General features: G+C 35.4%; 2 protein-coding genes across 2 annotated transcripts; one reads left to right on the top strand and one right to left on the bottom strand.

Moving 5' to 3' along the window:
- Positions 1-1919: 1919 nt before the first annotated feature.
- Positions 1920-19099, bottom strand: LOC134281960 (eukaryotic translation initiation factor 3 subunit A-like). The gene is given in 24 exon segments (XM_062764400.1): positions 1920-2533; positions 2717-2779; positions 3005-3867; positions 4067-4261; positions 4380-4545; positions 5665-5818; positions 9916-10038; positions 10493-10606; positions 10826-10930; positions 11436-11645; positions 11932-12069; positions 12310-12495; positions 12885-13001; positions 13400-13462; positions 13464-13628; positions 14028-14199; positions 14440-14648; positions 15056-15196; positions 15441-15499; positions 15717-15880; positions 16044-16101; positions 16104-16161; positions 16509-16699; positions 18908-19099. Coding segments are annotated over 24 exon segments (3816 nt in total). The 5' UTR covers positions 18957-19099; the 3' UTR covers positions 1920-2480.
- Positions 19100-19265: 166 nt separating this feature from the next.
- Positions 19266-24015, top strand: LOC134281935 (DENN domain-containing protein 10-like). Its single transcript, XM_062764370.1, has 8 exons — positions 19266-19369; positions 20334-20527; positions 20962-21190; positions 21753-21870; positions 22286-22426; positions 22695-22762; positions 23294-23388; positions 23583-24015. The coding sequence occupies exons 1-8, from the start codon at positions 19321-19323 to the stop codon at positions 23754-23756; spliced, it is 1068 nt and encodes a 355-aa protein (XP_062620354.1). The 5' UTR covers positions 19266-19320; the 3' UTR covers positions 23757-24015.
- The last annotated feature ends 356 nt before the right edge of the window (positions 24016-24371 follow it).

Genomic DNA, 24371 nt, shown 5'->3' with positions numbered 1-24371 from the left:
AAGTCTTTTAGATATCGTGTTATTTTTTTTTCGCTTCTGGTTGTTGGATATAGCATACGTCAGTCTACACCAGTGACTACAGTGACTAAGTGAGCCGATCTATATATATATAGGGACCCTTAGAGACCTATCGAAAATGGCAGGTTTTTTTTTTTACGAATCGTGTTCAGCTTTAAAATGGCTGCATGGATAGGTATATTTTTCAACTCATTGGTAGCGCTCTCAAGCACTAGCAACCACGTTAGCTTTTTTACTGGAACACGCATGATCGGCTTCACCACAGGGAAATCTGGGAATACAACAATTAATGTAGTAAAACCAATCAACTATTTCGTTAAATCATCTGAAAATACAAATAATTTGCAGTTTCATGTTTCGACGCCTAACCTTCACAAGTGTGCAAAAGTAACTAATTTAACTACTGTACCTTCCTGGATCTTTCCGATAAGCTCAAAAAGCAACCTGGGAATGGTTTCCCCCGACATTGTCAGAAAATCCCGAGAAGATGCGATTGATTCTACTGATTTTTTTTCTACACAAAATTGAAATCACAGTCAACTTCAAAATGTTTAAAGCATGTAATGTGAGTTAAAGCAAACTGTTGGCGTCTCAATGGAAGTGAAAACATTCCGAGGAACATTACGCGAAAGCAAAGATAATGCACATGCAGTGTTGTTCACTTGCTTACATTTCTGATCGAGTACCATGGTCAGTTACTCAAATGTTATTTTTATGCCCCCGTAATCGAAGGTTCCGGGTTATTTTTTATAGAAACTTTTTTGATCGGGTGGGGCTATGACTTTCATACATTTCACAGGTGTATTCATTTTAAAAGACCTTTTTGTTTAGGTAAAAGAATGGGTGGACTTAACTGGCCAGAAAAAATGCCGCAAATTTAAGTTCCATACAATGTTAATTTTTTCCCATCATATAAACCCCCGATATCTTAACTGTGTATTTATGGTACGGATGTGATTTTAAAATGCTCTTTTCTAGGTAAAATAAATAAATATCGGAGGCATGGTGCCTGAAGATTTGTTGAATATCAATAGATAATCAGGGTCACTTGTTTTTCATCGTCTGAATACATAGTCAGCGCATGTTTGTCGGCTGTTCTTAAAAATGTAGTTGTATATTGAACAAAATAATGTCATATTAAAAGGAGAAGAGACAAAAGTGCGCTCACACTTAATTTAACAAAAAACATGTTCCAAACAAACTTCTCGTTCCATTGTTACGACCTTGTTAAATATTACAATTCATCACGTGATGTCCACCTGCGAGTGAACTCGTGGAAACATTGTATTCTTCAACCTGATCTAGATGTAAATCACTATGTTTGGTGCCGTTTTCAAAATTTAGCACATTAAATGTTGTTTTAATTTTGCGTGTCCTCACATTTTAAAAAAAAAATCATAATGAAATCGCTGTAATATTCCAAACACGTATTCGAATGAGAGAGAGATTGTCAACAATGACACCGATCGATAGCCCCGCCTCCTATAAATATTGATAGCGCGACCTAAAAACCACTCCGGGTACATGTTATTCCATTTCACTTAATGTACTTGTTTCAATTTTGATTCATGGCAACAAGGCATTGCTTTTGTATATATGTTCTAGCTAAAATAACCATGCATATAGTCTAGAATATATTTTTGATTCACTTTATTTTTAACTTGTTAAAGAAACATGTGACCCATTCTTTTCACAGTAAGAAAGATTTATGAACTGAGGCACAGCTTGATTTTGTCAAATAGTAAAAATCCATCTTAATAAACAAACCTTGCTACTTATTTTCAATGTAAAATAGATTATGTATAAACGCAAGAAGCTGTCTTTCAATAGTTAACAATTTTAAACAAGCCATTAATGACAATACCTGTCTACTTGTACATTACAAGAAAAACACTTAAGAATGTAAATGCTGAATTTTAATAATAGCACTAGACATCATGCATTCATTTTTACCAAGTAATAAAAATTTGACATTTTTAATTGGCTATTTATGACAATGTCATGGCATTGACAATCTCGGAAAATGGACAAAATTAATGTCACAGTGTCTCAATGTCAAGGTTTTTATATTCAATCAAACAGAAATTTATCTTTCAAATTCAAAGCAAATTGACAAAAATTCAATTTAATTTATATTATTACAAGAGATACATGATTTTTACATCAATGTGTTCAAATGCAGTTCCCTATTCCCTAAACGCATCATCACATATAACAGATCAAAATATTACATGATCAATAGTTAGGCTTTTGACATTACAACACATAATTTATGAATAATAAATAGTAAATAGTTTTTTAATAATGGTCTTTACATGACAATCTTTCATTACAAGTTTCCATGGGAACACAATAAATCCATCTGATTTAGTAACAAGTTTCCATGACGACACAATAACTCCATCTGTTTCCATAACAACACAATAACTGCAGCTGTTCCAGTAACAAGTCTCACTCCCTCCTCAGTAGCGTACAGTGGTCCATCCATCATCTTCATCTCCTGGCCCCCTCTTGGCTGTACAAGAAATACATCAAAATACTGTAAAATCACTCAATTCTGAAGATTTCAATTTTCTCTTTTTTGCATCAAAATCTATTTTTAATTTTTTTTACATGAAATTGTAGGACAACTCCATCTTTAAGTTTATGAGAGATTTCTAGATTTGCTCTTATATTCTTATATTTTGACACAACATACCTCCACTGTCTGCCTGCTTATCTCTCCAGCTTTTTCCTCCTTCACGACCTGATGGGGCATCACCTTCAAAATATAATGATCCAAATTACTAACATACTGCTAGACACACGTTTCCATAAAGGTCTAGAGAATTATGAAATTTTTAATTTGAATTACAATCTTTATCAATAAACTTAATGTTTGTCATGTCAATCTGACTTCACAGTATGTTATTCTGTATTGCTATTATCAAATTGCACGGATCTAATCAATTGTCTTGACTACCTTCAACTCTAACTACTGACTGACCTCTCCTGAAGTCCTCGCGTCTGTCTTCTCTGCCTGGACCCCGGTCATCTCTAGCCGACCCTCTGTCCTCTCGTCCCCTCCAGCCATCCCTCTCTTTATCCCCGGCCCTGTCCCTCCAGCCTTCTCCCCCACTTCTTCCTCCCCCTCTCCATGCTCCTCCTCCCCTCTCCTCTCCCTCCTCCTTACGTCTGTCTCTCCAGGAATCTCCCCCTCGGCGATCATCTCCGCCGAATCTGTCCTCTCGACCTCCACCACCTCTACCCCAGTCATCCCTGGGCGGGGCTCTGTCAGAGAATCCCTCGCGATCTCTGTCTGATCTCCAGCGATCCTCTCTAGGTGGAGCTCTCCTGTCACCGAAGTCACGATCCTTGTCATCTCTAGCAGGTGGACGACGATCAAAGTCATCTCTACGACGATCACCAAAGTCACGGTCATCTCTACGACCAAAGTCACGGTCGTCTCTCCTTCCTCCAAAATCTCTATCTCTATCATCTCTTCTTCCTCCAAAATCTCTATCATCCCTTCTTCCAAAATCTCTGTCCCTGTCATCTCTTCTGCCAAAGTCCCTATCATCTCTTCTGCCAAAATCTCTGTCATCTCTTCTTCCAAAATCTCTATCATCTCTACGTCCAAAATCTCTATCGTCTCTTCGTCCGAAATCTCTATCATCCCTTCTACCAAAATCATCTCTTCTGCGCTCTCCAAATCCACCACGATCACCTCCATCCCTTGAGGGGCCTCTATCCTCACCCCTGCCCCCTCTCCAGCTGTCCCTGGGTGGTGAGGACCCTCTTGCTGGGGGTCTGTCTTCTCTTGGTCCTGCCCTCCATCTATCTCCTTTAGGCTCCTCTTCATCATCAAATCTACAGAACACAATATTTATGAACACAGTTCTCTCCAAATATAACCTGGAATTGATTCTTTTATTGCCATTTCTTTCCAAGGACATTGATTTTTAAAAAAACAATAAAGATCTTCCAAATGATTTGCAAACTATTGTGAAGTATGAATTGAAATTTCAATAAAGTAATCCATTTAAGATTATCAAACAACAAGTCTTACCTTTTGGTGGGACTAGGCTCTTTCTTCCAGGCATCGATTCTCTGTTTCTCCCTTTCTCTCCAGCTTGAGGTTCCTGGTTCCCGAGTTGGTCGCCAGGCTCGACTGTCGTCCTCCTTCTCGCGTTCACGATCTCGCCAACTTGGCTTCTCTCCAGGACGTCCAGGGGTTCTGGTGCGATCATCTCTCTGATCATCGCTAAAGGAACAATCAGAGTCAAAATTAAACTTTTCAACTTGCATGTAGAATTTTCCTTTAAGCATGAAGTGCTTCTTGGTAATTTGTGTGTAGATACGTATTAGAAGTTAGATTATACCCTGATCTGTCTGTCTCCATCCTGCGTTTGGCTTCTTTCTCCTCTATCTCTCTCTCCCTCCTTCTCTGTTTCTCGGCCTGTTCCTCCAGTTTGGCCAGTCTTTCTTCATATTCCTTCTTCTCTGCCTCCAACTTCTCTCTTTCTTCTCTCTCCTTCTCCTCTCGTTCTGAAACATTTACTTTTCAATAAACAAATTTCTACATTACATTTTTTTTATTCATTTAAAAAGCATAATGTAGCATAAGCATGATTAACACATTCCATTTCTTCACACTGTATCAAATCATTACATTAAGTCTCTTTAATCCCTTCCAAACACCTCCCCCCTTTGAGCTGCTTCATATTTTGAGCTGTTTCATATTACCCCCCCCCCCCCCCCCCGCCCCCCGTTTTTCACTTAACCCTTTCAACACTGTAGACCTTCCTTTCAACACGGTAGACCGTTGTGGAGGTTTCAGACACAAAACTGAAAGCAACATGTTTATTCTTAGAAATAGAAAGTATTCTCTGCGCACAATCTTCGCTATGAATTATGGGTAAATTGATATAAACATCCTGTAACAAAAATGGCGGACCACATGGCAAAAATCACGGGAAAAAAAGGAAAATTAGACGAATTTTTAAAGAAACAAAGAAACTAGCAAAATGGCGGTAAACATCGAAAAGTACGATGTTTCTGGCGATGAAATCTCAAATAAAAACGGGGACTTGGACATTATAAACGTTCATAGACATTAAAGATAATCGTAATAAACATTGTTGTGAATGGTAGTCGGAGAAACTTGACTTGGAATCGGACTATGAAGGCTCCAAGACGGACCATGTTTACGAAGCCCGGAGATCTCTCAATATACAAGAACACCATGTTTTTATTTATTTATTTTTTGGACTTATTTTTTCAATGAATAATGACACATTGCATATCATTCTAATCGGGAATAATTTCTCTTTTAAACGATGGTAAGAACATATGTGATTTTGAAACTTCATAGCAGCAAATTTATCAAAAAATTACATAAGATCATTTAAAATACAAAAAATTATTTTGTATCTGCGCTTTTGTCTGGGAAAATATAAATTCTAAATGCATATAAATTTTATACCATCTAAAAGAAAAATGTCTTACCTTTCCAATGATGTGTCTTTTATTAAAATATCTTAATTAATAAAGAAGTTATTGTATTTTTTCTGATGGTAGATGAATTTTCTAATGAGGGCTTAAGTTACTCAGTGTACTGGGGGTTGCTTGATAAAAGTTACTCAGTGTTGAAAGAGTTAACCTTACCTCGTTTGAGCTGTTCGTCCCTCCTCCTCTGTTCCTCCTCAGCTTTCTCCTGTAACCACCTCTGTCTCCTCTCCTCTCTTCGCTTCTCCTTTCTCTCATACAGCCTTTTCTTCCTCTCCTCAGCCACTCGTGTCTCAAATTCCACCAACTTTTTCTGTAAAATTAAAAAAGAAATTTTCCTATAAGATTGATAGAAATAAGAATAGTAACTTACATCTACATGGCTAGAGATTGTAAGCTCGTTTTAGTGAACCGTTTTCAGAACATGTGAAACAGTTTGTGGAGCAAGCTGATTTGTTCTTTGCCTCGTTTGACGCCATAGCAACAATAATATTGCCACGGTAACATTCAAGGCAGTTGAAATTCAAGAATCTGTAGGTGCGAACCTTAATATGTCTTAGATACTATGTCAAGATCAGAGCATCATTTTTTTTATTTTCATAAAATTTTTATGCACTCTTGATAGACATTAATTGTAAAATTAAAGTGTATGTTCTGACATCTATGTAAACCCTCTACATAAATATATACATCTAGATGTTTGCTGTTATGTAAAGTTGTAGAAAATCTACATCTTGTGTAAGCAGCATTTTTGCTATGTGCCCTTTATGACACCACAGGACCAAAGTAACCCTGAGGCAACGCTACAGGCAGACATTTATTTCTAAGCTTTAATATCCCCTTGCAAAGGATCATGTTGTTTCATTTGTGAGTGACAAGTGGAAGTGACATAATTTGCATTAGGGTACATGTTGAATGCTGTTTTTATAGAAAAGATCATTGCCAGGGGATGCTCTACTTTTGGGGTGCATTTGTTTTTGAAGTCCTTTCATACACACAGAGCTACAAATAAGGATACCAGTGAGAACTAATACAACTCTGAGTTTATACTGCAATTGTCCATCTTTCCATGTCAAGATACATCTACTGATATTTTCACAACTTTATATTAGGTACTGTAAGCTCGTTTTAGTGAACCATTTTCAGATTATGTGAAATAGCACTGTTTGTGGAGCGAGCCAATTTGATCTTTGCCTCGTTTGACGCCATAGCAACAATCATATTGCCATGGTAACATTCAAGGCAGTTGACATTCAAGGACTTGGATGCAACAACTTTATGGCTTACATATCTTGTCTAGACAAGAGCATAATTTTTATCTTCATTTAACTTTTATTTAATCCTGAGAGAGATCAGTCCCTTAAGTAAAGTGTATCTTCTGACATGTAAACCTACCCTCTAAATAAGTCAATATCTAGATGTTAGCTGTTATGTAAAGTTGTAGAAAATCTACATCTTGTGTAAGCAGCAGTTTGTTCTGTGCCCTTTATGACACCACAGGATCAAAGTAACCCTGAGGCAACGCTACAGGCAGATCAGACAATTCTTCATTTTTAAAAATGCTCTATTTTTCATGCTTTTTTCACACAGCTACAGGTAAACATTTTTAATGCTTCATTTTTGAGACCACACATGCTGCTTCAAGCGAACGTTATACCAAAGAATTGAAAACTAACACTGCATAAATGCTATACTTGTCCAATCTTTCCTCATTTTGACCTCAATTTTTTTTAGAGCATGTAAAATATGGCCACTTTTATTTTTTAACAACTTCATATAAATTATCGTAAGCTTGTTTCAGTGAACCATTTTCAGATTATGTGAAACAGTTTGGGGAGCAAAATGCTTCTGTCTTTGCCTCATTTGATGCCATAGCAACAATCATATTGCCATGGTCACATTTAAGGCAGCCAAAATATAATGCCTTTCTCTTGTTCAACAGAGTGAGGTCTGATCCAACTCACTGAATGCTTTTACAATTTTTAACAAGCAATTTTGTTGAAATTTGATTTTACTTTTCAACCAAAACTAACAGGTTGGGGTAGCCCAGTAGAAGGACACTCACTTTGTGACTGGAGTTACCAAGTTTAATTCTAGTATTGAAGGCATATCAAACCTAAGATGTGAAGATAGAAGTGACGGTACAAGAGCGAGGACTACGCCAAGCCTGATTAATGCTGCAGGTAACCATGTTCATGAGTAACTGTATAATATAATTCTTTATAATTTAATTCTGTTTGTATTCTTGTCTCTCATTGGTTGATTTCCAAAAAGGAACACATAACATTTTGTTTAATCTGGTTTGGTACAGTCTATGCGAAAGTCACCGGACCGTCGGTTTTTACCGGTAAAATCTAGGTCAGGTCGGTAAAAAATTTCAGTATACAGGACCAAATGTCCGATAAAAAATAAGGCCTAATAAATCTAAATAGAGAGGTACACATGGTCAAATTCCCCACAAGTAACCTCTATTTGACCAATTTAGCAGTAATACCTGATTGAATTTTATGTATTACAACCCTGTCATGATCGTTTTTATTCTAATTCGAATTTCCTCTGTCAAGGATTAGAGATCTTTATAGATAGCTCATACGTAGATTTGGTTGGGAAAATATTAAGATAGCTCATACGTATATTCGGTTGGGAAATTATTTTCAAATGATCATTGAACTTGAGTAACCATAATGAATTGTTTCAGGAAAAATAAATATGCAATGAAAGTGCATATATTAAATTTAAGAAAATCTTTGATACAGTGTATGTTGTATAAGTCAAATATGAAAAAAATGCATACAATTGTTTAAATAGATAACTTTTACAAAGGAAAATTATAAATAGTTAACATGTCTATTTCACTCTGAATTTATTTAAAGTTAAATTTCACAGTGTGAATTAACCCCATCCCACACCCTCTCAATCTCAGTATCATAATGATATATGGATTTAACGTTTAAAGGAAAAAAAGTCGGTCTGGTAAGAAATTGTTTGGTCTGGTAAAAATTTTATTTTTACCAGACATTTTGTCCTGTAAAAAATTTAAACTTTCGCGTAGACTGTTGGTATGGGGACACACCCCCTTGACAACCAGCTGAATCATCTGTATCCATCAATCCCCTCATTTCCAGTCCTTCGGATTCATGAAAAATTCCAGATTTAATGAATGTACCTTTAACTTCAAACAAATGCTCAATCTTACCTCATGTAAACAAGCATCATGGCTGCTAGATCTATGTATCAGTTTTTACCTCCCCTTGCTTCCCATCACTTCCGTTACTACGGTTGTATTATCGCGCGGTAAATTTGAACTAATAAAAACAACACAATTTTACATCCCCAGTTGTTTAATTATTTTAAAATTAAATTATAAGGAATGACTCAACAGTGCAGATTATCGAGTATAATATGTTATGTTGCCTTTTTTATAATCCGCTTTGGGATTATAAATGTACTTTATTGCATTTAAAATCTATTATACTCGATAATCTGGCCAAGAATTAGAGTCATTCCTTAAATAACACTGATTTCGTATTAACTTTATACAAATACTGTAAGCTCGTTTTAGTGAACCATTTTCAGATTATGTGAAATAGTTTGTGGAGCGAGCTGATTTGTTCTTTGCCTCGTTTGACGCCATAGAAACAATCATATTGCCATGGTAACATTCAAGGCAGACAACATACAATACTGCATATCATTCAGAGGCCTGTTCAACAGTCATGATTTCAGGGTAAAAGTATCAGAGATAAAAAGAATTTCTAGGGCTTGCTTGTTTGCTGGTTTGTAGGATCTATACTGGTTATTATAAATCCTGTGTATTCAGCGAGTTCCTCTCTGCCCCTTGAGACACTGCAAACTAGTAATGTGTTTGCAGTAACGCTGAAGGCATAGAAATAATGAACATCTAAGTCTATAGAACCTTGTTTTGAATTTAAAAAAATAAAAGCTGGCGACTGCACTTTTCAAATACGAGCTACATGATAAAAGATATACAAACAATCAACTTACTCTGTGAATGATCTGCCTGCTGGATTTTTTAACAATTAAGTTAAGGAGTTAAGAGATATTTCTCTGATTATTGATTTGTATGCTGGGTTAAAGGATCTACACGATTGCTATAAACCCTTTGGTAATCAGCAAGTTCCTTTCTGCCCATTGACACACCGCAAATAAACATAAGAATAGATTTGCAGTAACCTAAAGGCATTGTGGTCACAAATATCAGAGAAGGTCATTTCCGTTTACCACAAATATTCTATTCATACAATAATAGGTCCAGAGATTGAAAAGCTTATGTTTTACCATCTAAATGCACTATGGATGCTTTATATAAAGATACTTGAATAAGAGAACTGTGTATAACATAATGATTTACATGTAAATGGGTATCAATAAAATTATAATTCTGCTGACCTTGAATATTTCCTTCCTCTGGCCCCTCAGTAGACTCATGAATTCCTCTTTCTCAGCCTTCATCCTCTGGAGACGATCACGACTGGCCAAGGCCATCTGACGATCTTTCTTCAGTTGCTCAATCTATACATAAAGAAGAAACGAAACAGTGCAGCTTAGATTATTATGATATGTTGCCTTATTTGTCAAATAGTTTCACAGAACATATGTACTTTATTGCATTTAAAATTTGGTTTGTAGTTTTGCTTTAGATTGATCATTCATGCTTTAAATGATTTTCTATCTTGACAAATGGAAATTAATATACAAAGAGCAAGTTTATATATTACAGTCAAATTTTCTGATCTTGAACCCGATGGGGGTGAGAAAGAAAATTCCATTTAACAGAGGATTTGTGATATCAAGGGTATAAAATACTTAAAGAATATGTGGTTTGGACTTCCATAACTTCGACATATCCATGGTATTGGAGATATCGGAGTTCAAGATACTGAAGTTCAATTGTATTCATACAGAACAGGTACCTTCAAGTTGACAAAGAAATGATGATTAAGAGCCATTTTATGAAATTGCAAACCTTCTCTGCTTCCTGTTGTTCAAAGAATTCGCGGGCCATCTTCTTCTCTTTATCATACTGTTCTTTCAATAGGGGGATTTCTTCTAATCGCTTGGCTCGTGCAAAATGGTCAATCTAAAATTCAAGTCATTTCACATTACCCTTTGTTTATAAAACATTCTCATTACATCTGCAGTAGTTTATTTAAAAGCTTCTTGCCATATTACAAATGCCAGATATATTTTTCTCTGGACCTGTCTTCTTTCTTACAATGTGAGAATGTAAGGATGCTTGAAAAGTTATAAAATATTAAATTCTGACAGTGATCAAGTCTGAGTATTTTTAAGCCCTGACCTTTTTCTCCTGGTTTTTGAGTCGATCCATCAGTTCTTTCTTCTCTTTCTCTAACTGTTCCACTTGCTTAGCCATGATGTCCTCTACATCTAACGTGGCAAAGTCCTGAAACACAACAGTATTCACTTATACACATTAACTTTACAACAAAGCCACAACTAGCATTAATTCCACTATTTATATTTTAAGTCATAATATTTATTTCCTAAAAATAGAGCTTCTCCTAATTTTCAGAAATATATTACTTGCTACCTCTTCATTTGAAAAATATGATACATGTAAATCCTTTTAGATCTCTTCGTCTAATTTCTGTAGGACCTTGGCCCCTATGTCAGTCTTTATGTATTAATGATATTGATAGTTATATAGTTATCTTTTCATCTAGGTTCTGTAGGACTTTAGCCCCTATATCGGTCTTTATGTATTTATGATACTGATAGTTGTATACTTACCTCCTCCTCTAGTTTCTGTAGGACTTTAGCCCCTATGTCGGTCTTGATTTATTTATGTCATTGATAGTTAAATAGTTACCTCTTCATCTAGGTTCTGTAGGACTTTAGCCCCTATGTCGGTCTTGATTTATTTATGTTACTGATAGTTATATAGTTACCTCTTCATCTAAGTTCTGTAGGACTTTAGCCCCTATGTCGGTCTTTTTGAGCTGTTCGATCCTCTCCATGGCGTGTTTTTTCTGGATTTCCTTGTGCTCCTCTATCTTTCTCAGTCTCTCTCTCTCTTTAGCCTCCCGTTCCAGTCGAGCCATCTCCGCATCGTACGCCTTCTTCCTCTGCTCCTCTATCTGCTCCTGTTCTTCACGCTCCTATTCATAACAAGAAGTATATTTACATTATACATGTATATACACAAACTTGAGTAGGATTTCTCTGTCATATTTTTAAGACCATTATTTTAATGTCATGATAATGACATGCAGACCTTCAATACATTCAACTGAATGTTTAGAGCTCCCTTCTGCACACCTGAACATGATAAGCCCGATACTAGATCCTTTTTTCCTGGCTTTCTTAACATGGGACCCCCTTCCTACCATCCAATGTGTTACTTAACTTCTTGTCATTGAGCCCACCAGTATTAATTCTACTCACCCTCTGGTCATTGAGATGTTCCAGCTGCTCCTTTCTGTCCTCTATAATCTGTCTCCTCTGTAAGATCCTCTGATGCTCCTTTTTAGCTGTCATCCTGTAGCTGTTGGCAATCTGTACCTGAAGCTCATGTCTTTGTACCTAAGGTAAGATGAAGAATCATTGTACATGTCTTGTTTACGTACATGAAGTCACTGTCTTGTTGTTCTTCAAAATTTCCTCTAAACAAACCAATTCTAAAGTTCCTACTGAATTTGTGGTGGTTATTATGGGTTTGTTATCAAAAACTACTGATCTTTAATCCCAGCAGATGTTGACCATTTCACTAGGGACCATATAAATCAGTTTACTTTTATACCATTTTGGGATTTGACCCCTCACCTTTCTATCTTTAGGTTCAATCCTGTCCACTGCGCGGTGGAGAGCTCTCGCCATGGAGATCAGCTGATTACGTATGCCCTCGCTGGGCATGCTCTGTATGTATGGCCCTTCTGGAACGTCCTCTTTTTGAGCCACCATTAAATCTGTACCAAAACTCAGCGACTTGCTTCTGTGGTCGATTCTTACCTGTTGTTTTAAAAGAAACAAACTTAGCGTACAGTTATACCCACACATGGACAGATGATACATAGTTTATACACTCAGTCCTTTATCTTGAATAATACATCTACATGTCCATACATGTAAATGGAAAGAATTTCAGCCTCAAAGTAAGTTTATAAATTCATAAATTCCTTCAGTGTACACATAAATACCAGAACTATTTGTAAAACATAACTAGGAGTAACTAGGAATAAGATAGTAATCAATACTAAATTGTTCCTGTGTTTGGAGACCTCAGTAACAGTAAGAACTACTCTGTACTTAAAAGATATAAAAATGAATAAGATATTTTTTGGTAGTACATTGTCCATACATATATATATTTGAAGACCCTTGTAACAACAGTAACAGACCTGTAATTCCAGAGTCTTGGCTGCGTCCACAATGACTCTCTCCAGACGGAACTTGGAAGCGAATGGAATCAGGTCTGCCAGGCGGGAGAAAGCAATGGTCTGATACACCTGGGAGACCTGGTTAAACAATCAGCAATACAGTAAAACTCGTTTAGTACGAACACGGATACAGCGAATTCACGGATATAGCGAAGTCATTTTGGATCCCCAGCTATATAAATTCAATGAATTTATTATACAGTTATAACGAATTACAGATATAGCGAATTAATTTCAAAGGTCCCAGCGACTTCGTTATAACAGAGTTTTGCTGTATCAGCTGTATAGAGAAATACTGTTTTTTGGGGGGGGGGGGGGGGGGGACTTGTTTTTTTTTTTAAACCTTCTCTTTAACAGATTAGTGAACCTAGAAAATTGTTTTGTGACCCTGCTAATGTTTTGTAGCTGTGTTATGATTTATGTTTGTACTGTTCATGTAATTACCAGTTTTAAGACCCTTAGGTTAGTGTTTTTACCTGTTTTAAGACCCTGGTGATAATAATTTCCTCCAGGGCTGGTATATATTGAAATTGCAGCAAAATTCATTTTCTCGTTTTCGCTGATGAATATATGACGATTTTTCACTCTTGATATACATATTGTTTGAAGTTCACATTAAAATGGTTTTAGATGGAACTCCACCTCCAGGTATTTATACAGGTTCTGTAACTCCGGGTGGACGTGCTGGATAATGCTGTACTTCACCTAAAGATGGACAATAATGACTTGTAAGAAATATTCAGATACAATAACTCCACAAAGCAACCATTAGTTCTAACTAAAACTGAACTGCTTGCAATTAATTGTAAAATTTCTTCTATTTGTATAAATTTTCAGTAGGTCATAGTTTTAATCAAAACTATCAAATGTTTTGATAACAGATAAGTCCTGTATATTTCAATATTTTAATTTACACACATTTTTTTGTTGTGAAAGCCCATCACTTTCGCAGTTCTGCTTTTTCATGATTTAATTACATTTACATATTTGTCCCAATGCAATGTGTCTATTATGGAAACCCTTGTAAGTCAATATACACTAAACAAATTAAATGATTTGAAAACACTCTTGTCTAAATTGTTCAGCATATCCTGCATAACCTACCAGGTCTTTGATCATGGACTGCCTGGTGGGAGCTGTATTCAGCATCAGAAGGGTGGCCAGTCTCCTTTTCTTCTCCATTGTGGCCTCGTCTGTTTCTAACAGCTGATCTATCGTGTTCCTGGAGGCAGGGATAGGAACAGCTAGGGTGGCACACAAAACTTTGGAGGCCATTCTGAGAACAAATTATAACATTTTAAATAGTTATATACTTTACAACATTTAGTTATATACATTTCAGTTAGCAACATAAAATACCAAACACAACCCTTTTTTATCAGCGTTTGAAATCAGACCAACACATTGCGCATTGCTTACAAAATCTTCAATTTGCCTACTACTGCATACAATGAACTATAACTATTCACTGTATGTATAGTAACAGTACATTTAACCTTAATACAGAGCTCCTTACTTCTGTAACTCGTCGGCAGACAGATTCTTTCTCTGCTCCCTGGATAAGATGTACAGCCTGTGGAGCGTGCTGGCGTGGAACAGACCGCTGCCCGACTTCCAGAACACCATTCCCAGCTTCTGGTAGTAGTTAGCCATCAGCGACGGCTTGGGCGATTTCTTAGACAGCTGGATCAGGCCGTGAATGTCCTCCACTGCTTTGAAAGCCTCCTACAAAGAAATATACAATATTAGCAAATCTAAACAATGTACATGTACATTCACCGCTAGAAAAAATTTCTTTCCTCCCTTTGAAATTAGGATTTAGCCCAGTTATAATGAGTAACATAAAACCACGTTCATTTTCTGTTTATCAAACATTCTATTTCTCCCTTGTCTGAAATTACCAGATTAGGAATACTGTAAATGTACTTTACTGGGTGTCTCTGAAACATGCATTTGGTGGAAATTGATTTATCCCAATTATGAATATGCATGCGCAAGACTTTTAGCAATGTACTTGATCTACAATAAGCCGCTTTCTACTAAAGGTGCTAAACAGAATAAAGTCAAATGTAATATGTTTTTAGTAATGGTATCCAACAGAATTTGGATCATCTGCCCAGATAACCTCTTACCTGCCAGAGCTCCATCTTGATGGCACTATCCAGCTGTTCCAGACGAGTCTCCAGGTGCATGGCCTGGGAGTCTGGATTGTTCAGGTTAATGGCCGTCGCCTGGTGCTGGTGTTTGTGGATGTGACCCAGGTGAGTTCTCAGCTGTAATGTGAATAAATGCAATCAATGCATGGGTATAGTATTTCATGTTCTTCTTCTGTAAACAAACATTTGGTTTTTGAACAATACACACACGTTTATTTTCCACTCTATCAAAGAAATAATCAACTTAAGATTTACATATAGTTTCTTTAGAATTATACATGACCTCATCTATAATAATTGAACTCTAGAATAACAACCAAGAATATACGATATTTTACAATGAATGAGTTAATTCCCTTACATTATCACATAGCTTTCTGAATTCTGTTTTCCTGTTGTACTTCAAACAAAACTTGAAAGCTGTAATAAAAAGAATCATCATGGTTAATGTTATCTATGCTAATTAGAAACATTCAATAAATGCTTATAAAATGCATTACTTACAATATCAATTTTCTGTCTACAAGTTTATCATTTTAACCGTTCACTCTACATTAATTTATCCAATAACTTTTACAATGCTGATACACAAGTAAGTGTTCAATCTATACGAATCGGAATTATTGCACTGTCTCACCTTGCTGTGCGATATCCTGGTACAGTCGCTCCACGCGGGAATTATTACGCAGTAGATCAAGGCACTGTCTGTATGACTCCCACAGGAACTTGACCCACGGGGTCAGGATGGCCCGGTCAGTCCTGTCCTGAGTGTCCTCACCGCTCACCGCCTTCAACAGCAGGCTGAAATTAACATCCAAAATTAAAATCTGAAGGTCATCTAAAAGGTCATAAAGAATTTGTCTTTCATAAATCTTAAAATTAAGAGCAGAATTACTGTGAGGTTTTATGTTGCATGTAAAAATCAGTTTGGGGATAAGTCCGAGAAAATTTGTCCTTAACTGACCTTTCTGGAGTATCTGGGTTGTCAAGGTCGTCGATGTCGACATGGTGTGACTCAACAAATTCTGTTTATATCGGCCAATCATGTGTGCTTTGAAATCCTCCAGAGACTTGATGTTTACCTAACACCACAAAGAGAAAGTAAATATTTATATGTGCCTGAAACCAAAAGGGAAAATAAAAGTCAACCCAGTTATCTAGGTACTGTACAAAGGTTTCAAGTTTGCTTTTTATTTCTTTTGAGTTCTTTTGTTGACTTCACTTAAATATTAAAATAGTTCCTTTCTGCAAAAATATTTCTTTTAACAAATAGAATTATTCAAAATTTCTAGAATGAAAGCATGAATAAAGTAGTAGTGACTGTGAACATTTCAAGTTGTGTTTGTTCCCCTATAAGATAACTCTACAAGGTTTCTCTATTTTTAGATTTGGTTTTTGATATGAATGCAGGGTGAATGAGGGTTCTCACCTGCTGACAGATGTTCTTGTATTGGTACAGCCCCTCCTTGGCGATGTGGCTCTTCCTCAGCTCCACACACAACTGGAGGTACTTCTCCATGATCGGCTCGTGAATCTTCTGCCATGTTCGGTGTTTCTTGCTTTTGATTACGTCATACAAAGCATCTAGAGCCCGCTGTTTCTTTCCAACATCAATGAATTCTACAATACACAATGTCTTGTATATCAATATTCTCTTTCCCATTTTACATACAAAAGAACCTTTATTGAAATGCTGCAAAAATGCAGTTGCTTTACAAAAATATTGTATAAATTACTTAAATCTTAAAAATATATGTATTATTCAAGCAGCAAAAAGCTAATGGCATGGCTATACTGTCAAAACTTTACCGTACCAGACTTTTTAAAAGGGCGTTCAATATTGATTATAATTCACGTTTGAATTAATTTTAATAGGTTCTGGTCTAAGATTACATATATTGCATGTGTTTCAATCTACAGCAGCTTATTAGTCAGCCCGCGGGCTGACTAATTATTGCACTTCCAATGCCTTGCGTGACCTGGAATTCTGGGAGGTAGTCTCTCAAGCAAATCACTCTAGCTAATTTCATTTCAGTAAAATCAGTATAGATTAAACAAAGAAATCCCTATTTAACACCACGGTTATCTGTAAATTTAAAATCAACTTAAATAAGAAAGTCATTTATGCTTAAGCTTTGTACAATCGTAATCAGTTTTTAAAACCTGGTTCTCAGTAAATAAACTGGTTCGCATCTGATCGTGAAATGTGTTCTACGCAGTTAAGCATACAGTTGTATGAATTCATATCGCAAAGTGTAAAATTGAAGGTCTTTTGTAAAAGGTTAAAGGTATTATTATATTTATGTATTTAAATCTTAAACATTGGATTAATAGAGATTTTGAAGTTATTCAGTTTTCATTAGTTTACTTTCGTTTTCATTACATCATTTCGATCCCGATGCAATTTAGCGAACTGACTTGTTATAGCATACAACGGACACTGGCTGAGCTTGCTCGTTTGTAATGTGACTAATGTCCCTCGCTGGAAGTGGAGGATATTATTTTATTTCGGTCTGCAGCTTCCGTCCGTTGTCTGTAGTCCTGTCTGTAACACTTTCAATTCCGTGAAATATTTCAGGAAGCCCTTGAGCTTTTGTAGTGAAATTTTACACAACTCACTATGGAAAACCCTCTTGATTTTGAGGCAAAAATGTCAATGGTCAAGGTAATGAAATCAAATTTATGTCTATTTGAACACCTTTGTCCGTGCAATATCTCGATAAGCCCTTGAGCTTTATAAATGACATTTCATACCACAACAACCTATGCTGAAAGGAAGGCACCTATAGATTTATTTTGACGTTCAAAGTTCAAGGTAATAAATTCACATCTCTGTGTGAGTGTGTGTAAAACTTTCATTTCCAGTATATATCAAAAGAAACATTTTTGCGTTTTACAATCAAATTTTATACCATAAGCATAGTCCACCATAATCTGGTAGTGACTGTGAACTTTTTTTCAAGTGTGAGATGCAGATTCTCTGAATAAGCTTGTTTAGTGAATGAGACCATTTTTAATGTGTCAATCAGATTTCAGGATTTATAGTTTTCTTACGTTATAGAGGTTTGATAAATGAATTTGTTTACCACGGTCATTGTATTGTACATTTTGTTTCAATTCTACTTTTTTAAAGTTTCAAGCTTAAATTCAGCTAGCTAGGTCAAATTAAAGTACACACACAACTCAAATAAAAATACCTATGTCTTTAATCAGGCAAAGATTAGGCTAAACAAAGCTTACATGTTACCTGTTTGAATAATTTTTTTTCTAATCTAAAAGTACTAGAAAATGTGCGTACTGGTTACATGTATTTAAACATCTTAATTGATATTCTCAATAACAATGTGTCTGTATATCGCAGGGGCAAGTCTCTTGAATGTGTCTTTGTTGTCAAACAGCAGCCTTTGATTGAAATGCTGCAAAATACATGTATAAAAAACTCTTTCAGGGTGATAGTGAATTACTTAAATTGTTAAAAATATATGTCCCCATTATTCAACTCCTTTAGATCCGAATTGGTTTATAATTTCCTGGAATTATGTTTTGTAAAATTGAACTTAATTTTTTTTTTACATAATATATCTTTCTTTTGATTAAGAGACAAAACATGCAATACCGGTATAATGCATTTTTTTCAGTACCGTAGTACATGTATTCTTCAAAACATTATCACAGAGAAGAAAAATCATCTGGCTGACTCTCTAAGCTTTTTTTAAAAGCTAAACTTGTGACATTGTTTTAGAATGTTTCATCCAACAATATGCTAGGATGTACTACGTCATAAAACAAGGATAGACCATGTGCACCCAAGGCAAACACGTTTCTTACCATTTGCCCTCTTGAGGGCGTTTTCTGGTCTTTGAAAGTAAGTTGGCATGATGGCTTAATAAGACATGTGGTTCTTCGCGGAAAGAAAACCGGAATTTTGTACCCAGGTTATCACTTTCTTCCTGGATAATAGATGTGGTCCCCGCGAAACCAATATGGCTCCAACCACTCGCACATGTGCGGAAAAATGATTTATGACGTCATCAACATTGAGATAACTCATTCGTATATTCACTCGTATTTTACTTATGGATACAGATAACATTTTATTTTCGGATTATATTATGCACAAATAAAGTGTAGTTAATAAAGTAAAGATAATGTAAAATAAAAAATCCTTTTTGCAATTTTTTACTAAATTGGTTCTTAATAGTAGAAGAGGACTAGCAAATGAAAATGAAACAAGGAAAACAATGACCAATACACATCAGTTTTTGAGTGCAAAATCGACAGGATTGATCGGTAACTTTTAGTGTATACGTTTGCATTCATCAAATTTGTGTAAAGATCTTTGATGTCAACAGTTTTTTAACAAGACACTACTACTGTAGTGGGAAAACAAACCCATATGCGATATGATCATACGCCCCCTTCTACTTTCACTTTATCAATAGTTTGGAATGTTTCTGAAATTGAATTAAATTTGTTGTAGTCGTTAAATAACTTAACTGCGTATGGTGTTTTATCAACTCTGTACAAAGCTTGGACTCCATGTTTTTATTCATAATCCCAGGGCCAGTGATCACTACATATATTTCAGCATCTGCATGATCTGTAAGATTTAGTGTTATAATATAACTTATGTGTATTTTTCTCACCACAAAAATGCTATTTAATAAATCATATTTGGTAAAAGATTTAGTTAATTGTTTTTATGATAAAAAACTTTGCAACATTAAACATTTCATTCAGGCAACCTTAAATTTCCTTTGAAAAATTGTTGTGATCCTTCAAGATTGCATCGTCTCAAGCCACGGTCCGGAGTCCGCATATAGCTCTCTCCTATACCCGTGGCTGCTTGATCACAAAAAGTGTCGTAATCTTGAATATTTACGCCCCTCTATTGTGACGTCATATTCAGTCAGTGGCAAGTTTTGTTTTCATCGCAATTGAAATCAACAACTGACGTCAACAGTATACAAGAAATATTTCCTTTACTGCGATTGGATATTGAAAGGTCGCGATAAAGTTCATCTTCCGACTATGCTTTACTCGCATTGGTCAAAATTTTAATGAGCTATGAAGAATTCTCTCCTCGTTCAACCACGGCCAGAATGGGAGAGGATCGTACATTTTGGCCATGGTTTGCGACGATGTCAAGATTGGTTGATAGTCAATTCTAAAATCTGTCAAGTATCGAGTCCTGCAGATAAAAATCATGTGATTGACCATCTTCTCATTAACTGATTTATTATTACTTTTGCAGAGAGAGACGTTAATGGAGACGTACTATGGACATGGTCCTATCCATCTGTGAGTGAAGAAGACAGAGAATTTTTTATTCGGAAGTCTCAGCTCGATTCCCCGGACAATGCGGTGCCGTTTCTATACAGCCAGAGACATCACGCCTGGTACTACATCTTTACTAATGTTGTAGAGGATTCTGACCACCTCCCTAAAGTAAGCATGGGCTTGACATGGAGCAAAATTCAGGCTTTTTTAAGGAACAAAAAAAAATAGAACTCAATTCATAATAAAAGTATTTAAGTCTATAAATTTAGTATATTTCCAGATTTTTTTTCTTTTGTTATGCAGTTCTTTCATTCTCATTTCTGTGTATCAACTGTGACTGCCATAATATGCCTTATAACTTTATTATGCTTTAATTTATTAAAAGCAATTAATTAAGGAAATTTTATATACCTTTTTAAGTAAGTCAAATATTAAGTGACTTTAGTACATTGTTATTACATAACACACAATTAATCAAAAGACCATCTGAAACCTTACATGTGTATGTAAGTTTACAAAATATAGAACTTTGACATTCTTCATCTTGAACCATAGACATTGCTTCACATCCTCTGATGCATTCTATTGTTTTTCTTTTTCAGGTTACACATGTTTCTCTAGTTCTTGTCACCAAAGATTTCAACCCAGAAAAATACGAGATACTTTGCCGGATTCTGCTGAAGAAATACCGAAAATCTGGCAACCCAGCACAATTACTGGAAAGTTATCTCAGTGTCATCACCAGGGGGAGCTGTTCTACGGAGGAAAACGGGCGATTCTCTGTACAGGATTACGACATTAGAAGATCATATGCCAACACAAAGCTAAAAGGTTTGCACATTGTCACACAGAAGGTTCTCAATAAATTTCACGTTCAAGCTACTACATGTATTACTTACTTATAAAACATGAAATATATCTTCAATTCTGTAGATTATCAATTTATCCTGACCTTTTCACATTTTTTTGTGTTAAATTTCAGCAAGGAGAGGCAAAATTAAAGTCCCACAAAAACATTTATTATATAAAGAGTGATTTACAACTAGTGCTTTTAAATTAACCAAATATTATTATTATTGTTAAAAAAAGTCATTGAAAGTCCTGGAGAGCATTTTATCTTACACACTTCAGCCCAATAAAACAACTAACATAGATAATTTCTGTCAATGACTGTGCATGTAATTTAGTTATATGGTACATGAAATCTATATTTACATCCAATTCTACAATATTATGATTTTCATATAGAGGATGTTTGCTCCTCCGTTGCATTTAATATTAGAGATCCTTGGTTGCTCCACTCCCTATTTTTATAGTTTCAATAGAATATAAAGCTTGAATACCATTATTTTTTACTAGTATCCATATACTTGTATTAATTTCCATTTGACAGATTTTATTTTGACCTATGGAGTGGAGTCCATCATTGTGTACACAGCTTTACTTCTCAAAAAGAGGGTGGTGGTCTACTGTCCAGAGAATCAGGTCCAACAAGTACTGTCCATAGTCAGGTAATGGTCATCTATCTAACCATTGGCAATAACAATCACTTGATTGACCCAGGATGTAATTTAAATTAATTCATCATTCTTCTATCATTTAATTGTTTTTTATATATCTCTTCAATAAGAAAAATTACTGAGACTTTAGCTATTGTTGTAGATGGGGAGGGTGGGGATGGGGGATGGAGAAATTTTATTTTAATTAGACTTAAAAATTTGCATTGTTTAAAAAGAATAGATTACCAGTATTTATTCATCAATGAGACTTTTCTTAATCACTTCAATGATAGAGTTTCACTTGTACATGTAATAAATTGTACTTCAAAAATAATTTAATTTGAAAGAAACAGGTACACTTATTCAGTGAAGAATCAATAAGCAATCAATCAATAATCAACTGCAGAATCAATCAATTTCTCTACAGGTCCCTCCCTGCCCTGGTGTGGCACAGGCAGAACTGGGGCATAGCCTTCCCTCTGATAGAAATGGAGGACTCAGAGATGGACACATTAAAACAGACCAGTAGTTATGTGGCAGGGGTCACTGATGCTTCAATGGAGGGCAGGTAGGTGTTCAAAGGTTTTGAATTATGACTTTTTCCAGCCAAAGGTTTTTTTTTGTTAAGGGCTGTAGACTCTACTCTCAAACCTCATTCTAATAAAAGTCATTTTTTTTTTCATCCATTTTAAATTTTATTAAGTTTCATTTTCATCTTTTAATGAAGAAAATTAAATGTAGTACTGTAAGCAGTATACATGTATGAAATCCCTGGCATAAATTTCATTTATGAATTATCTTCATGATATAATATCTGGTATTATTTTCTTTTGAAGAACAGACCTGTATGATGTATTTGTGAACACTTCTACTGGGCAGATTTCTATAGCACCAGAGGCCAAAGGTACAATATATACAAATTTTAAAAAGTTACAGATACTGTAAAAGCAGAAATATTCGTAGGGGATTAAATTTCGTTTACTACATGTAGTATTTCATTGTGCACAATTATCAAAGAAAGTAAATCCCACACAAAATTTTTATATACTAGTAACTATTTTTTGCATTGGTTTAATTTCAAATCAACAAATTTATGTTCAAGAAACCTTTTTAGATGGCAAATTAATGGAATTTATCCCCACAAATATTTGTGTTTCTACAGTATGCTATCTTTTTGATTAAGAAAATTTGTTAGAGCATGGTATGTTTTAATTCGTGCAATGTAGTCAAATATAAATTTTATAAATGAATTTACATAATAAGTTGTTGAGCATAATAGGACAGACATTATACCCCCTCTGTGCATATTCCTTCCTTCAAATGTTTATCTGGCAAAAGTTGTAATCTGAATCTCAACCATTGTGACTTAAAATTATTTGAAATCAATTAGTCAGTTAGTGACATATTCAAACAATGCTATTTTTTTTCTTGTCAGAATCTTTTGCCATGGGTAAGCTGCACAAAGATATCGCCAAGCACATGGTACAGTGTGCAGAGGCAGAGGAAGTGTCGGAGGAACAACTAACCAATGTAAACTTCTAGATTCTGACCTGGATGGGGTGGTAACACTCACAAGCACTGTGTAAACCCTAACGTTATCCAACTGCTGCAATCTGAATTTAATTCCTTTTCTCAGTTATATCATATTCACTAGCATTTCACCAGAAAATCACCAGATTTTCCTCTGTAGAAAATTTTTACTTTTAATTCTATATGTTGTGCAGGAAATTTCAAAAAAGACGGGAGAACTGCTGAACAACCTCAGGAGCCTGGCTACGGAATCCAACGATGGAAGACAGGTGATTCAACTGGAAACTCTGAAGGAACGTAAAATGGCGCCTGCCACAGAGAGCTTCCTGTTCTCTCTGGCGGCCTGTGAGGGACTAGTGGACGTCTGACCGGGAACATTGCTTGTGTGTCTGTGTGTGTGTGTGTCAGCGGAATGCAATAAAATGTATAACATTCAGCAGAACCACAGTTTTTCAGATGAACATTGAAATGGCTTTCTGGAAAGATGAATCAAGCAATCAGATAGAGATTGTTTTAAAATAGAGAATTTTATCTTTACAAATGTGTAGATATGAAAAGGATCAAAATGAATACATGTACTAGTAATTGAGATACATGTACAGAGTATTTCCATCAAATTAGATTAAAGACTTAATAAATTAAATTAATTATTAAAAGTCATAGTGTTATAAATTAAATGTCTACTTTCACTGAGATTTAGAATTCTTATCAACATTGACTGAATTATTGTAATGAAATGCACTGTTACTATTTCCTTTCACCTCAATGGAATAAAATAGACTACATGGAATAAAACGTGGAGTAAATCCCAAAAAGGATTCAGTTAACCTAAATATTTCCAATGCAGATGGAAAATTTTAGAATACAAATTGAAAATTACACAAATTATACACAATACGAATGGAAAATTCTGCAATTAAAATGATAAAGATCAAATGTTGCAACATTTGACATGCCATATTGATGATAGGTATATTCATGCA

This window comes from Saccostrea cucullata, unplaced genomic scaffold, assembly GCF_032062105.1.
Source record: "Saccostrea cucullata isolate Sc308-1 unplaced genomic scaffold, CSIRO_AGI_Scuc_v1 ctg837, whole genome shotgun sequence".
Classification (NCBI taxonomy): Eukaryota; Metazoa; Mollusca; class Bivalvia; order Ostreida; family Ostreidae; genus Saccostrea; species Saccostrea cuccullata.
The sequence above is the reverse complement of the archived record's forward strand: the minus strand, read 5'-3'. Positions and strand labels throughout refer to the sequence as shown.